We start from the raw sequence: 17,901 nt of genomic DNA, 5'->3' as shown, positions 1-17,901 counted from the left end.
AATCTCAAGTTTTTTTTCAAGGGTTAAATTAGCCATTCTTCATTATTATTTAAAATGCTTTTAATTGCTGGAGGTTGTATGTGCTTACCAGAGAAGCAGAAAGAGAAAGCATCCCCCAGTGGGACGCCATCATACTTCAGTCCTTTCTCTTGCATTTCTCCTTCCTGCTGGGAGTTTATACACACATACCCCCAGTGTTTTTTTTTTTTTTTTCCAAGCCTCTGGGGCTGGGATTCAAATTGCAATTGGCCATGTGGGATCCAGCTCCATTAACTGCCAGGCTATGGTACTGGCCCCATTATTATTGGAAATGTGGGCTAAGAACATACAAAGGATGGTCAAGAAAGAACAACCCGTTTTTCCCCAGCACCCAGGTGCCCTCCAAGCAGCACCCATGACGGTCTGTTCCTGAGCACCCTCCCATAATGACTGTACGTGTACAAGGATGCATCTTTTCACTTCCGTTCCTACACCAGCACACTACTTCAGGTCTTGCTTTCTCTTTTCTTTTCTTTTCTTCTTCTTTATTTATTTATTTATTTATTTATTTTTGGAGAGGTTTTTGCTGTAGGACGCATGTGCTCACCTGAAAGACAGAGACAGAGAGACGGTGAGAAATCACCCCCCAGGGGGAATGGTCACGCCGCAATCCCTTCTCCTCCATTCTCCTCTCGGGATCTTGGGCACACGTGCACACACGCCTGGCATGAGTTTAAGCCAATGGGTCCGGGACTCGAACCATGGTCAACTACATGGGAGTTTGGCGACATAGCCATTACTCCATCTGCTGGTTCCCAGGCCTTGCTTTTTCACTAGGTGCTTGGGACCAGCAAGTGGCATAGTGGTTAAGGTACTGGACTCCCGCATGGCCAACCGCAGTTTGAATCCAGGACCTGGTGACTTGAAACTCATGCCAGGCATATGCCCAAGATCCCTAGAAAAGTGATCACAGCGTGGCCATCCCCTGGGGGGTGATTTCTCACTCTCCCTCTTTCTGTCTCTCTTTTCCTTTCTCCAGAAAGTACAGATGCCTTATAGCCAAAAAAATAAGGAAAAAAGTGCAAGTTTATTTTGGCATAAAAAAAATTAATGCAGTTTTATTTATTTATTTTTTAAGTTTTTACCATAGTGTGTATGTGCACTTGCCAGAGAGACAGAAATAATGAGAAGGAAAGTGAGAAATCACCCCCCTCCCACCCCCCCACCCCCGGAGGGATGACCTTGCTGCAATCCCTTCTCTCAGGATTTTGGGTACACACACATGTGCCTGGTGTGAGTTTCAAGCCACCCAGATCTGGGACTTGAACTGCAAGTTGGCCATGTGGAAGTCCAGTGCCTTAATCACCTGCTGGACCCAACACAGTTTGTTCTTGTTAAGCATTTTCCATGAGCTTTCTGAAGACCCCAGATGTATTTCAGGTAGCTCCGTGTGAGTACAAAGACCTTCCCATTGTTTCTCCTTTCTCCCTGTGGTCTCCCAGAATCCTTCTGGATGGGTCTGGTGGGACCTGATGTGGGCCAATTGAAGGAGGAGAGGGTGTGGGCAGCGTTTTGGATGGCAGGGCCAGCATGAGCAAAGGTGAAGCAGGCTTCGAGTGCTTGGAGGGCCGAGAGGGTGACTGGCTCCCTGGGAGGGATGTAGGGGAGGTGCAGGGTGAGAGCTGGTGGAAACCTAGTTGGGGCTATTATGTGGGTATGCTGGGGTGGGGCAGGTGTGTGAAGACCTGCAGGGAGGGTTGGCAGCCAGAAGAGATCCAAACGGGGGACCAGCAATTAGCGTAATGGCTATGTCGCTGGACTCCCATGTAGTCGATTACAGTTCGTGTCCCAGACCCAGTGGCTTAAAACTCACACTGGGCATGTGTGCGTGCATGCCCAGGATCCCGAGAGGAGAATAGAGGAGAAGGGATTGCGACTTGGCCATTCCCCCGGGGGGTAAGTTTTCACTTTCTATCTCTCCATCTCTCTTTGTCTGTCTGGCGAACGCACGTACCTTATAGCAAAAACCTCTTCAGAAAAAAAAAAAAAAAAAAAAGCAGCTGGAGTGCACTAAGGACCCACCTTTGGCTGGATGGGTCAGGGTCAGGGTGGGTTTCTGGGAGAGATGAATCCAGCCCTGTCTTGAGTGTACCCTCTTCCTGTGCACACACTGTAGCATAGCAAAAGGGTGGTCAGACTGCCCACTGCAGGGATGGGACCTTTGACTGTCTCATGATCAGCTTCCTCACTCTCACCAGTGGAATTCTTGGATGTAACCCACCAGCATAGTATTTTAGACAATGTAAGGTCCTGTTAAAAAGAGAGACATACAAGGAAAATGTGTATGATAATATACACAGTGTTTCAGTATTTCAGTGGTAGAGTATGACTGCAGTAAAAGAACAAAGTCTGCCCCAGTAATTTTCAGAATGTTTCTGGGTCAGCGGGCAGCACCACACCCACCAGCTATAGGGCAAGGCCATGTTGTGTATTGTATGTGGTCTCACTTTCTGTGTGTATTTTTTTTCTTTTTAGATAAGTGCAATAGAGTTCACTTCCATTTGCCCTATCGATGGCAGTTCTTTGATGGAGGCAAGTGGAAGGATTTGGACAAAATGGAGCTTATCGAAGAGGCATACTGCAATCCCAAAAAACACAGGTAGGAGATGTGTCACTGGTCTGCTTTGTGCCTGGACTTGTGTGTGCGGCATAGGGTGTTTAAACAGCAGAGTTCCGTTTGGGTGGCCTGTGCGTGCATGTGTGGGTGTGCACATGCACACGACAGCGTGGTCTGGAGGGGGAAGCTCTGCTGGGAGCTGGAGGTGAATGTTCTTACTGACAGGTTGGTGGCTGTGTCTTCCCATTTTCCTCTCTTTTTAGGAAGGGTCAAGGGGAGGAGAGGATGGTACCAAGACCAGGCAAGTTCTTAATTATTCACTGCTGCCATTGAGCACGCACTCAGATACTCATTCATTAATGCAGAAGAGTGAAAGGTGATGACTTGTGAAGAGCAAAGTCCTACAACTGAACCGCATTTCTCTGTTTCACTTTGTGTTTTTCTGGTGTGACCCTGTATCATTCAGTGCAGTCAGAGGAACTAGGGAAGTCTCAGGGGCTTTGTTGTCAAATACATGTCATATCTTGGATGGAGCTTGTTAAAATATGCTGCCAAGGGACCAGCAGAAAGCGTAATGGTTATATTGCTAGACTCCCATGTAGTTGACTGCTGTTTGAGTCGTGGACCTGATGACTTAAAACTCATGCCAAATGCATGTGCATGCATGCTCAAAATCCCAAGAGGAGAATGGAGGAGAAGGGATTGAGGCAAGGCCATCCCCATTCGGGGATGATTTTTCGCTTTCTGCCTGTCTCTCTGGCGAGTGCACATGCCCTATAGCAAAAATCTCTCTCCAAAACAAACAAACAAAAGCAACAAACAAAAACCGGCCAAGAAGAGAATTTGAACCTATTTTTCGAGTATATAAACTAAATTTACACTTAGAGTGCAGTTATGTGCAAAGTGCTACTAGTAAAGTCTGTGTGCCAAATTAATCCCCCAGGAGGATTAAAGCACTCACACACCTCTCCTAATCTTTCTTTACTTTTGAGGTAAATTTGCATACAGTGACACAGCCCTCCTGAAATCTGTGCTGCCCAGCATCCAAACTTTCCCAGTCTGGGGTGTGAGTGCTCTCTGGGTTTCCCAACCCCTTCCTTGTGAGCTAGAGCTTTCCATGTGTTGATCAACCATTTGTGCTTCTTCTCTGGGACCTGTCCTTAGAGTTTGTTCATTTTGTAGGCTGGGGATGGTTTTTATGTATTTATTTATAGGAATTTTATGTATGTATTTTTAGGAATTTTTAGGAATAAACTTCTGGATATTAAATGTGAGTTAAAAATACACTCTTCAGTAAGCTTATGGCATTTTTCTTTTATAAAATTTGTTTCTTCCATGACACAGACACATAAACCCCTAACAGGGTCTTCAAGCCACAATCCACCCCTAGCCTCAGCAAGCCAGGATCATGGATGTGCATACATGCATGCATGCCTGGCATGTATGAGGAAACTATGGGTTGTGAACTTGTGACCTTTCCACGTGGCATCAGCATCTTGGAGTGTTGCGTTACCACCATATCACTGTGGCTAGCCAGCTTATAGTGTCATGTAATGAAGAGAACTATTTGTCCATCTTTTATTTGGCTTTGTACTTTTTGTTTCTTAAGAAATGCTTCCTTATCCCAATACCATAAGTAAATTCTTCTGAGTTTTCCTCAGAAAGTCTTTTTTAAAAAATAATTACTTATCTAAATCTATTTTTTTATTATCATTCTTCAATTTGATCAGAGAGAGAGAGAGGGAGAGAGGGAAAGTGAGAAAACAAGCTTCCAGGTCCAGGACTTAAACCGCTGCCGGCCATTTGGGAGTCCAGCATCCCAACCATCATGCCACTCACTGGCCCCCTTCAGAGAGTCTTAACATTTGAAGTTCTATATGTGGTCTTCCCTTTGTGTGGTGAAGTTAGGTTCAGTTTTATTCTTAAGCATATGATGTACCACTTTTGCCAAAGATGACTTCTTCTTTTTTTAATTTTCTGAGAGTGCACGTGCTTGCCAGAGAGGAAGTATCCCCCTAGTGGGCGTGACCACACCATGATCCTGTTTCACCATGATCTCCATTTCTCCATCCAGTTGAGATTTCAGGCACATAAACACATGCAACCAGTGTCGTTTTCAAATTGCTGAGGCTGATTAGAACTGTGGTCAACTGTGTTGGGACCCAACTCCCTCAACCCCTGGATTATGGGTCTGTCCCCTTTCCCAAGACTACTTTATACAATTTTTGTATTAGTTTTTTATCATGGTAAAATATACCTAAAATTTACCATCTTGACCACTTTTCAGTGTATGGTTTATTGGCATTAAGTACATTTATATTGTACAACTGTCACCTCTCTCCATTTTCAGAAGTTAAATCCTTCAGGGTACATTTAATAAAACGTTAATACATCTTATAACTTGTTTTCAGACTCAGTTGCCAAACACCACTTTTTATTTAAAGTACATTATGTTTCCACCTATCTTCAGTTCTATCTGCGTTGGGTATCAAGTTATAAATATATATGAGCCTGGCCCCTCTCCCTTCATCTGTTTCTGTGTCAGTACCACACTGTCTTACTTACTAGACTTTGTAGTAAGTTCTGGCATCTGTAAGACAAACCCTTCTCCTTGTTTTTCTTCAAATTTGTTTTGGTTCTTCTTTATGTTGTCCTTTAGAAAATTTAAAATATGCCTATCAGCTTTCACAAAAAAAACTCTGTTGTGTTTTTTGAATTGAAGTTGTATTAATTCGTCAGTTTAGGGAGAATTAACATCTGTGGATACTTTCTGTTCATATGCATGATAGCAGCTCACTTATTTAATCTTCCTTAGTATCTTTCAGTAGGTCTATAATTTTCTTCATTAAAGTCTAATATATCTTTTGTTAGATTCCCCTTAGGGCTCTGTTAATTGTTCACTTCCTTTTTTCAGATTTTTCTTTTTTTGGCCACAGGGAGGAGAGGGAGACAGTACCCCCTAATAGAGCAGTAGTCATTCTGCAATCTTTTCTGCTCCATTTCTCCATCCTGTTGGGATTTTGGCACATAAGTACATGTGCTTGGTGTATTTCTTAAGCTACTAGGGCTGGGATTTGAACTGTGATCAGTCATACGGGTTCTAGCTCCCTTTACCAGGCCACAGTGCTGGCTTCCAATTTTTTTTTTCTTTTTTTTTTTCCGTAAGTCGTGCGTGCTTGCCAGAGAGAGACAAGGAGAGGAAAAGTGAGAAATCACTCCCCCCAGGGGAATGACCACACCACAGTCTGTTCTCCTCCTGGGATTTTGGGCACACATGCACACATACGTGGCCTGATTTTCAAGCCTCCAGATCCGGTACTCGAACCGTAGTTGGCCACGCATCCTAACCACTATGCCACCTGCTGGGCCCACCCACCCAATTTTTTTAAAGTTACAACTTTTCTCACTGGTGCGTGGAAATGAAGTTGACTTTTATATAATCTTCTGTCTTGGAACTTTACTAAAATATGTAATTTAAATAAATTATCAGTATATTTTTTAGGCATTACAATTTATGAATAAATTTTTTTAAGTTTTATATATATATATGGCACGTATGCTTACTGGAGAGAGAGAAAGTGAGAAATCATCCTTCCAGTTGGGATAGCCACACTGCAGTCCCTTTTCCGCCATTCTCCTCTTGGGATTTTGGGCATGCACACATACCTTCCTAGAATGATTTTCAAGTCACCAGGGCCATGACTCAAACTGCAGAGTCAGCCATGTGGGGACCTAATCACCTTAACCTTGGCACTGCATGCTGGCCCCAGTGGCATTTAAACATTTCCCCCTGCCTTTTTTGTTCTTAGACATTTTCTTTCTTTTTACTACCTTGTTGTAGTGGCTAGGACCGCCTGTATTATGCTGAATAGAAATGGTGATAGCCAGAATCTCTCCTCTTTTTCCTTCTTCTTTTCCCTAAATTTAAAAGGACTAATTTTTAAGACCAGCAGATGGCATAATGGTTACGTTGCTGGACTCCCACGTAGGTGACCACAGTTTCAGTACTGGACCTGGCGACTTAAAACTCATGCCAGGTGCATGTGCCAAAGATCCTAAGAGGAGGGACCAGCAGTTAGTGTAACAGCTATGTCGCTGGACTCCCATGTAGTCCACTGCAGTTCGAGTCTTAGACGTGGTGGCTTAAACTCACGCTGAGCACGTGTGCATGCGTGCCCAAGGTCTAGAGAGGAGAATGGAGGAGAAGGGATTGTGGCGTGGCCATCACCCCTGGGGGGGTGATTTCTCGCTTTCTGTCTCTCTGTCTCTCTCTGTCTTTCTGGCAAGCTCACACACCCTATAGCAAAAACCTCTCCAAAAAAAAGAGATCCCAAGAGGAGAATGGAGAAGGGATTGTAGCATGACCATCCCCTCAGGGGTGATTGCTCACTTTCTGTCTCTCTGTCTCTCAAGAGATCACACATGCCCTATAACAAAAATCTCTCTAAAAAATAACTTTCAGATGTTTCACCTTAAGCATGATGTGTACAAATAAATTTTTGGAACCTTTGGGCTCATTAGGGAATTAGATTTTTGTGTAAATCTATTTTGTCTGAGACTAATATAACTATGCTAACTATAGTAATCACTTTTCTTTCATACTCTATTGTCCTTATGTTTTAGATGTATTTCCTGTAATTATATAACTGGATTTTTTTCAGTTTGACAAATTTTTTATTTTAAAATTAGTTTGTTTCTATTTATTGTGCTTACCTATACATTTGAGTTTATTTCTACTGTCCATCTTGAGTTTTGCTTTGTGATCTACTTTTCCTAGATTTCTTTTCCTTTTCAGTCTTCTCTTACACTTTTTTCCTCACTTGATTTTTTCCTCTCTGATATAGTAGTTTAGAAATATATACTTAATTTTTGTTCTTTCAGTGATTACCCTAGAAATCAGAACAGGACTCTGTCTTCATTTAACAACTGAAAGTAATCAACTTTTTATCATTCCTTCAAGTGGCGAAAGAGCCATGAACTCTAGAATTCTTACTGGATTTATTCTAACTTATTTACTATTTGTGTAAATTTAGGCACATTATTTAACCTGATTCTGTCTCTGTTTTATTGTGAGGTAAGTAGATAAAATAATAGTCTTACATCATAGGGTTATTTTGAGAATTAAATGAGATGATATATGTAAAATACCAAGGACAGTGTCAGGCACATAAAATACAAGCGTTGCCACTATTACTTTTTTAATCTCAGAACTTAGAAATTGCTATTGTTTTATGCATTCTATGGTTGATTAAAATCACACAATTACCATTTTTGTTTTTGGCTCACATTTTTCTTCAAGTTCATATAGTAGAAATTGCTTTAGTAGAGTCTGTTAATGTGTTTTTGTCTGAAAGTATCTTTATTTCTTCCTAATTCTTGAAAGATAACTTTATAGAGTATTTTTTCTCATTTCTTCAAAGATTACTCAAGTGTTTCCTGGATTCATTATATCTATACAGAACTTAGCTGTCAGTCAAAATGTAGGTGTATGAGTGTTTTGTTTTTAGAGAGATTTTTGCTGTAGGGCACATTAGATACAGAGAGACAAAAAGTGAGAAATCACTCCCCAAGGGAGGTGGCCATATCATAATCCCTTCTTCTCCATTCCCCTCTTGGGTTTTTGGGCATGCACACACACATGTCTGGCACGAGTTTCAAGCCACCTGGCCCAAGGCTCAAACCACAGTTGGCCATGAGGGAATCTAGTGACGTAACCATTACACCATATGCTGGTCCCAGCATATTAGTTTTTTAGGGCTGTTGTAACAAATAACTAACTTGGTGTGTAAAACAACAGAAATGTATTGTCTCACAAATTTGAAGACTAAAGGTTCAGAACCAGGGCCCCTGGGGCAGCAGGGCCATGGTCTTTCTGAAGACCAGAGGAGGATCCTTTCTTGCTTCTTTCTAAATTCTTTTTTTTTTTTTTTTTTGAAATTTTTCTTTAAATGACAGAGACAATGCACATGCAAGAGAGAGAGAGAATGCTCTTCGGCAAGGTCTTGCCCTGCCATGATTCCCCTTCTCCAGTCCTCCAGCTCCTCAGGATCCTGGCAGCCGTTTGTTTTCAGGGATTCTGAACCCGAGGTTACCTAATGGCTTCCAGCCTTGCCAGGGCACTTATATCACTGCTATGCTACAGTGGCTGGGCCACCTTCTTCCTAAGTTTGGGTGTGTTTGGCAATCTGTTGCATTCTTTGGTTAGTAGGTATAACACTCCAATCCTTGCCTTCATTGCCATGTGGCATTCTCCCCCATGTGCCATTGTGTATTCAAATTTTCTTCCTCTTAAAAGGACATCAGCCATTGGATTAGGGCCCATCCTGACTGAGTATGACCTCATTTTAGCTTGGTTACATCTGCAAATACCCTGTTTCCAAATAAGATCACATTCGTAGGTACCCAGGGTTTGGGACTTCAGCTTATCTTTCTGGGGACACAATTTCAACTCAGGACAATAGGTTATCTGTTTTTCCTCTCTGGCTCTTTTTCATGTCTTGTCATTTTCTGGTGTTGTGCAACTTCACTAAAATTTGTCTGTGTGTGTTTTATTTTTTGTTTGTTTTTATAGTAATAATTTGCTATGCTTTCTGAGCTCCTGAGCCATGATCCCTTTTAAGTATTACTTCTATGGAATAATCAGACATATGTATAGATCTTCTTACTTTCTCTTCTATGTCTCCTAACTTCTCTTTTATTTTCTCTTTCTCTCTCTGATGTATTCAAGGAGATCTCTTCATCTTAGCCTCCCAGTTCACTAGTCCAGCCTCTTTGCACATGCAGTGCTTCCCATTTAACTGTGATTTTCTTCTTCTAAAAGTTTCTGTTTTTTCCTTGAAATATACCTTGTCAGTTTTTATAATCTCTTGATTCTTATTCATACTTTTGATACTGAATTCAATTTTTACCTTAGGGTGCATGCACTTGCTGGAGGGAAAGAAGAGACAGAGAGAGTGAGAGGGAAAGTGAAAATCACCCCCTGGGAGGATGGCCACGGTGCAACCCCTTCTCCATTCTCCTCCTGGTGTCTTGGGCACGCATGCACATGCACCCAGCATGATTTTCTCCTCCATTTTCCTCCAATACGCAAACCACGGTCTGCCATGGTGGGAGTCCAGACCTAAGTGCTACGCCATCTGCTGACCCCATTACTGGATTCAATTTTTGAGAACACTTGGTACATAGTATATATATATATGCATCTGAGAACACTAATGTCTAGTTTTTGGTGGTCTGATCCTTTGTATTTTTGCCAACTTTTACTCATAGTGTCTTGTTTCCACGTGTGTTTTGTGATTCATTTGATTTTATGTTTAATAAAACTTTAACTGTGGAAATTCTTTGGAGGCCTGAGTTGAAGATGAATTCCTTTAGGGAGGATGTATGCACTGCTACCAAGGGCCTTTAAAGTTAATTCTCACACAAAAGATGTGAATTTTTCTTAAAACATTTGTGAGTCTTGAGTGGTTTGTAAATTCCTAGGGGGAATTTTTCTTCCCCTATCTAGAGCCAGCATCAATGCCGGCAAAGTTCTGAGCCTTTGCAAGGCAGGTGCCCTCCCAAGCCCCTCTTTATTGAGGGTGTGTAGTCTCGTAGGGTCCTGGTTTGATGCAGCAGTATCGCGGAAGACTTAACTTCTTGCCATACTCCGACCCTACATTCATTTCTTGTTTTCACCTTTGCTGCTAAAAACAAAGCTCTTCATCCTTATTCATAAACACTACTCATAGACAGTTAAAGGCTTTAACCTTCATTTACCTCTTATTTACTATAACTATAGCTATTATTATTATTTTATGCCAGAGGGTGCATGTGCACAAAAGAAAGAGAAAGGGGAGAGAGAAAGCCCCCAATGGGGCCTAATCACACTGGAATCCTTTTTGCATTTTCCTCTAATTCTACATCCTGTGGGCACATACTGCACACCTAGTGTTTGTCAAGTCTTCAGGGCGAGGACTGGAATCCTCGTCGGCCTGTGGGATCTGGCTCTCTGTGCAGCCCCTACACTAGAGGGCCAGTCCAACTTCTAGTTTATACCTTTCCTGTTTAGGCAGTATAGCCTTTTTTTTTTTTTTTTCATTTAATCACATGTCTTGATGTCTTTACAGTATACATTTCTTTTTCCAACAGAAATGCCATGCATGTCAGTCAAGACAAAGATATTACTATATACATTATCATCAGCAAATAGCTTCTCATTTTTTGTCAATTAAATATACTTTTACCAGTTTTTTTCCTTCCCCTTCCTCCTCCCTCTCCCTTCCATATTAAACTTCTTTTTTTCCCCTAACATTTTATTGATTCACAAAAGGTCTTAAACTAAAAGTATGGACAAAGCTAGAATCTAGTGGTAAGTACACTGTCATTTTCTTCTGAAACATTTTTTTCCCCTCTCTCCATTCCCCTTTACTAAAGAGAGATATAAACTAACTTATTTGATCTATATCTATATCTATATCTATATGGTTAATCTCAATTTGGTCTGTTATTTGGACAAAGCCCCAGAAGAATTCAATTAATGATGCAAGGCAATAGATACTATTGTATTATTGAATTTATGCAGATAACCGTTCTGCCACAAAATAAGAATGCTCACAAATATTTTTCAATTGCAACAGGGTCGGGAAGGGATAGAAGTTTGTTTTGATTTAAAAAAACATTTTTTTTAAACAAATTGCTGAACCTATCAACAACTCAAAAGAAAACAAAAATCCTTAAATCTGGAATGTTTTAGAAAAAAGTCGTAGAATTCTGTTTCACTAGTTCAGTCTCACGTAATCTCTCTCTTGTTGAATTTGCAGTGTTACTGTGGTCTGACCTTTTCATTAAAATTCAACATTATTGTTGATATTTCAGAACTTGTCTCTACCATTAAGTTGGTCTTTTTTTTGGTCATTCTTTGTTCTCTTATTTGTCTGTCTGTCTTTAGTTTTCTAGGTATAGTACTCCCTTCAGAATTTCTCAAAGAGCTGGTCTGGTGTCGGTAAATTTTTTAGGTTTTGTTTATCTGAGAATATTTTTATCTTTTCTTCCCACATGAAGGATAATCTTGCCAGATACAGTATTTTTTGGTTGAAATTGTTTTTCACTTAACGCTTTGAATATATTTTTCCATTCTTTCCTTGTTGGTGTTGTTTCTGATGAGAGGTCTAATGTTAGCCTGGTGGGATATCCTATGAAAGTAACTTGATGTTTTTCTCTTGCCAATTTTAGTATCTTGTCTATGGTTTTGGTCAATCTGGTTATGATGTACTTTGGAGAAGATCTCCAAGGTTTATTCTTTGTGGGGTTCTTTGTATTTCTTGGGTGTGGATATTTGAATGACTCTCTAGGTTTGTAGAATTATCTTCCAGGATTTCATGGAATAGATTGTCAATACACTGATTAGTTTCTTCACCTTCTGAGATACCAATTATCTGGATGTTTGAGGGTCTAAATACTTTCAAGGGAGGTTTTGATTTCTTGTATTATAGCCTTCATCTTTAACAGTTCTATTTGATTCTTTTTTATGGTGTGTATTTCCTCTTTCAGATTGTGGAAGAACTTCCTCACCTCCTGGAACTCATTGTCTGTTTTCTCCTGCATATTTTGGAGTTCATTGTCTCTTTTCTTGCATCTCTGTCAGCTTTTTCACTATGAATATTCTAAATTCTTTATCTGACATTTACACAAGTTCCATTTTACTTCCTGTGGATGATGAAGGGCTGCTCTTTCCCCTTGGGGGAGAGAGATTTTCTTGATTTCCCATATTTCTTGTGCCTTTGTGATGGCTTCTGGTCATCCGATGGATTATACATTACTTTCTACCTTTCTGAAGTTAATTCTGAGTGTGAGAGGGGTGCAGAAGGAGATGATCTGGAGTATTTCTGCAGATCTGTTTCCCTGATCTTCACCAAGCAACCTGCACTTTTGTTGATGGAACTGGATGTTACAAAGGCCTCATAGTTTCAAGGGAATAGGTGCATCTGTGCTGATCTGCGGGGTTTCAGCTAAGAATTCAGAGGTATGAGCTGCACTCACTGCAGCTCCGTGTTTCTCCCAGCTGCTCACTTTGCAGTCTATCTTCTCTGATGTTTAGTCATTCAGTGGAATGTTCATGTTTGGCTAATTTGTTAGAAATTTCTGTTACTGTAAACTCATGCTTCACTTTACTGTCAGGTACTTCTATACCTATTTCTCTACTACAGTGTTTTGCAACGATGTATTCACAGAAAGGAATTTCAATTTAGATTTATAAAGATGAGTTTCTCCCTTTCTGTACTAGTTCATTGGGGGTTGAGGTTTACTGTGATCCTAAAAGTAGTCAGATGTTGGCTGCACCTAGACCAGCCTACTCAGTGTGTGGAAGGTGAGCAGCAAGATGAGAAAGTCAGGTAAAAGAAAGGAAACAAAGGGGAAAACAAAACAAAACAAAACAAGCAAAACAATGAAAAGGGAAGAAAACATTTTCAAGAAAAAGGCAAAAAATGAGAACTGCACAGTGTGCTAGCTTGGTGTGCAAAAGGGGCATGACTAGATTCACCTCAGATGCACATGGATTTTGAAATTTGCAAGAGAAGAGAGAGGTCAGAGACAAGAGATAGTACCTACAGGTTTTTAAAAAACATGTACACATGAAAGAGAAAAATTTTGAGAGAAAAGAAGAGGGAGATAGAAAGAGTGACAGAGAGAAAGAAGATAGAAACCACCTTTCCTGTCTTTTCATTGGGTGTTGGGCTGGAAGGAGAGGTTTAGGGCAGAGGCTTTCTAGTTAAAGAGCTAGGCAGTACAACCTTTGGAAAGGGCATATATCCCAGTAGCTAGTCATGTTGGCTGTGTGGTCAGATCACTGACCTGCAGCCTCAGCTCTACTGTCTGCTAGCAGCTTGCCCTTGTGTGGATCTCTTTATTTATTTATATATATATATATATTTATATATATAAATAAATAAAATATATATACATATTATATATAATGTGTATATAGTATTTATAATATGTGTGTGTGTATATATATATATGCGTGTGTGTGTGTATGTATATTTAAGATATTTTTGCTATAGGGCACATGTGCTCACTGGAGAGACAGATAGAAAGAGAAATCACTCCCCGGGAAGATGGCCATGTTGCAGTCTTGTCTCCTCCATTCTTCTCTCCAGATTTTGGACGCACGCACATGCACACGCACCAGGTGCGAGTTTCAAGCCACCAGGTTTGGGACTTGGACTGCAGTTGGCCATGTGGGAGTCCAGTGATATAACCATTATGCCATCTGCTGGTCCCTTAAAGCTTATTTATTTCTTTCATGAGAGTCAGAGACAGAAACAGAGAGACAAGTACTCTCAACAGGGTCCCCACTGTTATCTGCCCCAGTCCTCCTTGCCAGCCAGGATCATGTGTGTACATGCCTGGTGTGATACCAGGAACTGAACTCATGCTCTGCCGTATTGATCCAGCTCTGCTCAGGCAGTGCGTTATCTCTGCATGATCGAGCCGGACCTTGCACAGATTTTTTACTTCCTCTAGGCTTCTGTTTCCCATCTGTGGAGACCAGAGTCTTGGCCTCAGAGGGTTATGAAGACTTAATCTCCTGCTGTATCAAGAACTTGATACAGGGTCTGGCTCACCCAGTGAATACTCAGTATATGTTAACTGTTGGTATTTTGGGCTTCTAAGGATTTCCTTCGTTTTTTTTTTTGTTGTTGTTGTTCTTTTTTTTAATAGTGGAACAAAGCTTTCATAGGGTAAAATGGAGGTACAAAGTAGGGGGAAATGAAAGTGAAAGTATACACTTGGGCTGTAACAGTGGGCTGGCTCCAAGGAATAATCCCAGTTACTTTCTTACCAACTCAGTGATGCATTTGTATGTGGGTGTTTTGGGTTTTTTTAGAGAGATTTTTACTATAGGGAGTGTACACTCGCTGAAGCAACAGAGAGCTCTATTGTCTGGTACGCTCCACTACCTGTTTGCCCTTGTATGGGTTTCTTTCTTTTTAAAATATTTTTCAAAGCTTATTTATTTCTTTCATGAGAGTGAAAAGGATTGACCATGCTGCAATCCCTTCTCATCCATTCTCCTTGTGGGACTTTGGGCACTCATGCATGCACATGCACCTGATGTTAGTTTCAAGCCACCAGGTCCAGGACTTGAACCGCGATTGGCCATGTGAGAGTTAAGTGCGTAACCATTATGTCATCTGGTGGTCCCAAGTGATGTGTTTTAAAATAATATTTTAACCATAATTTATTGGTTTTGTAGTCAGAGAGATTTTTGTGATAACTAACCTTCCATATTAACTTGATTGTATTATTTTTGCACACCAAAACCAATCTTAAAAAGCAGTCTCCTTACCTCTAGAATCTTAAAATGCACACGTCACATTTACACTCACTGTTGTCAGCTGTGTGTTCTCAGGCATGGAGGCCGAGGGGCCTGTATTGGTCTGGCTGGTAGAGTTTTCAGTCTGCTTCTCATTTCCCTTCACAGGGTCCTGTGCTCTGAGTTGGGCAGTAGCTTTCACTCAGATTGTCTGAACTTTGACTCCATGATGTTCGGCACTTCCCGGGCTCGCCGCCTCTCCACGGCCTCCTCAGTCACCAAGCCTCCACACTTTATCCTCACCACTGACTGGGTTTGGTACTGGATGGACGAGTATGACTCTTGGCAAGAATACGGGAAACAAGTAAGTGTGAAGAAAGGAGGGGTTTCACTGACCCTCCTTTGTGGAGGAGCCATCCTAAACTCAAGCACAAGCTCATGGATGCTCCTGGGGCATCCTGAGAGAGCCAGAGATCCCCGGCCCTGTAGAACTCTGGCACTTAGGGAATTACGGCAAAACTAGATGATTTGGACTTATTTGAGCTTCCATCTTGATGATTTGATATCTCTTGGCTCGTGAGAGCATAATGACAAAAAAAAAAATGTAGTGTCGGGCTGGCAGGTGGTGTGGCAGGTAAGGGTACTGGACTCCCACATGGCCGATTGCGGTTCGAGTCCCGGACCTGGTGGCTTGCCTTCTCACTTTCTCTCTCTCTGTCTCTGTATCGCTGTCTCTCTCTCGTCAAATTAAAATAAATAAAGTTAAATAAAATAATTCTTCAAAAAAATTGTAGTGAGAACAAGCTTCTTCACTCGTTTTGTTAGTCGGGGTAGAAAGATGCCGCTCTCTCCTCTATTCAAGAAAACTGCAGAACTCGTGCCTGTGTATACAGATGTGTTTGTGTAGCTTCAGTGTGAAGCTTAAGGCTTTCCAAACTGGTTTTCCGCTATTTCTGCAACTTCTCAGGAGGTGAGCAAGTACGAGAACATTGATCTATATCAGGTATTGATTTGGAATCCAGATCAGGTAACTGTTGCTGTCTGTTATTTGATAGACTAGATTAAGGGGAATCTCTTGGCCACTTGTATACACAAGTATAGGGAAGCCATCATTTATGTAGGGACCCCTCTCCAAAATAAAGATTGAGATACACCTGGTCTGATATGTGTAGTCTTCCGGGTTCTAAGACACTGTGCTGAACTCGAGTTTCCTGTTGTTCACTGTAAGCGGCCACACTCTAATGTGAGCTCTGTGTGGGGTGGGAGGTTGGGCTGTCTTTTGGCAACAGGTTACCCCCAGGCCTAGAACGTTGTGTAGCAAGTCCCCAGGAAGTACACACTGGCCCATTAAAGGAGAAAGGCTTTGCCACCCCATATATGTGGGTCCTGGTGGTGGCCTCACGAACCCTCTACCTTGCTTTTTCTTGGTACCAGCCTGTCATTTCCTGCCACCTCACCCAGCCCCTCTTTCCCAGCCATCTCACTCCTTTCTCAGTATCCTGGGACTTTGCCCCCTCCCCACACTGGGTCATGTGAGCCTTGCTCAGACAGGTTCTCTGGCTTTGGTGGAGAGCACAAGAACTGATCTGACGTGGAGAGGGAGAGGACGTGTGGCTAATTGGACTCTGTGAATCTAGATGACCTGGGAATAAGCTGGAGGGCTGGCGAAATGTTCTTTGCAAACACAACAGTCACATTTTGTTCAATGAACTATCTGGCTTTGAGGGGGAGGTAGGGGCAAGCCCTGGTGGGTAAACAGGGTGCTCCAGGGCTCTGGGGCCACCTGTACCAGTAATAAGGTTCCCTGGGTGGCTTCTCAAGCACAGCATAGGGATAGGGGGCTCAGACCTCTCTGAACAGCCACCCTGTGTATGTTCTTCCATACTGCAATGTACACGCTTATTTAGAACAGTCTGAGACTCTGGGGATGCCGGTTTGTGGGCATTGATGAAACGCCACATACTGGGGACTGTAGAGACACGTGGGTAGACTTGGTGAGTTCCGACTGTGGGATCTCCTTTCCTAACAGTGTCACAGGACGAACTGCCAATTCTTGGCCTTCCCTTCTCGCACATTTCTGTGTAAGCCCCGATTTGGGTTTCTTAGGTTTCTGCTATTTGCCAGTTTCAGGCAGTTTATTCTCAGAAAAACTAAGTTCTTTTCTGTCTGAGCCAGGGTGTACACCAAGATTTCATGTTGGAATCAGATACCTGCTGGTCCTGCCATGGACATGCGGGAGCTTCTCGTTGCTTCCCGGTCATGTCAGGGCCTCGGGTACCAGCCTCAGGCCTTCTTGGTTGAAAATCTAGCATGGTTGCTGCTGTTACTTTCCCCTTGCAGCCCCTCTGCTGGGGCCCAGCCACCTGCGTCTTCTCTTCTGCGTCTTCTCGTTCCCTGTGACATCCATCTTGGGGGCTTGGTAAGGTGGGGGGCGTGGGTTAGATGTGTCTGTCTCTCTGCTCATCCCCCTTTCTATTCCTCTCCACTCCTTCCTCCTTTTTTTCAGGCCAAAAGGGAAGGTTTTTCTTCTCCTTTCCCTTTGTTACTTGGAGGAGATTTCTGTACTACATCTGCTTTCTCCCTACTCTATTTTAATGGCATAGTTTCTAAGGAGAGCAGAGTTCAGGAGGAGAAACTTGGGCACCAGTGTGTCTCTCTGCTCATCCCCCTTTCTATTCCTCTCCACTCCTTCCTCCTTTTTTTCAGGCCAAAAGGGAAGGTTTTTCTTCTCCTTTCCCTTTGTTACTTGGAGGAGATTTCTGTACTACATCTGCTTTCTCCCTACTCTATTTTAATGGCATAGTTTCTAAGGAGAGCAGAGTTCAGGAGGAGAAACTTGGGCACCAGTGTAAGGCCATAAACTAGGAGGCTGCTTCTCAGATCGTGTACCCATCACACGTTCCCCCATGGCCTTCATCACACCCTCCCCCCTGGCCTTCATCACACCCTCCCCCGTGGCCATTATCACACACACTCCCCCGTGGCCTTCATCACACCCTCCCCCATG

The 17,901-nt window shown here is 42.3% G+C and overlaps 1 protein-coding gene across 1 annotated transcript in view; it reads left to right on the top strand.

Moving 5' to 3' along the window:
- Nucleotides 1-17,901, top strand: part of PARP12 (poly(ADP-ribose) polymerase family member 12) — a gene marked incomplete at its 5' end in the record, with an annotated part of 51,155 nt that overhangs the window by 16,581 nt on the left and 16,673 nt on the right. Inside the window, 2 exon segments of the mRNA XM_014586489.1 lie at nt 2,515-2,638; nt 15,063-15,258. Coding sequence (XP_014441975.1) covers nt 2,515-2,638; nt 15,063-15,258 — 320 coding nt within the window.

The sequence above is a fragment of the Tupaia chinensis genome, unplaced genomic scaffold (genome assembly GCF_000334495.1).
Source record: "Tupaia chinensis unplaced genomic scaffold, TupChi_1.0 Scaffold000140_1, whole genome shotgun sequence".
NCBI classification, from domain to species: Eukaryota; Metazoa; Chordata; class Mammalia; order Scandentia; family Tupaiidae; genus Tupaia; species Tupaia belangeri.
This window is presented reverse-complemented; position numbering and strand designations above follow the sequence as displayed.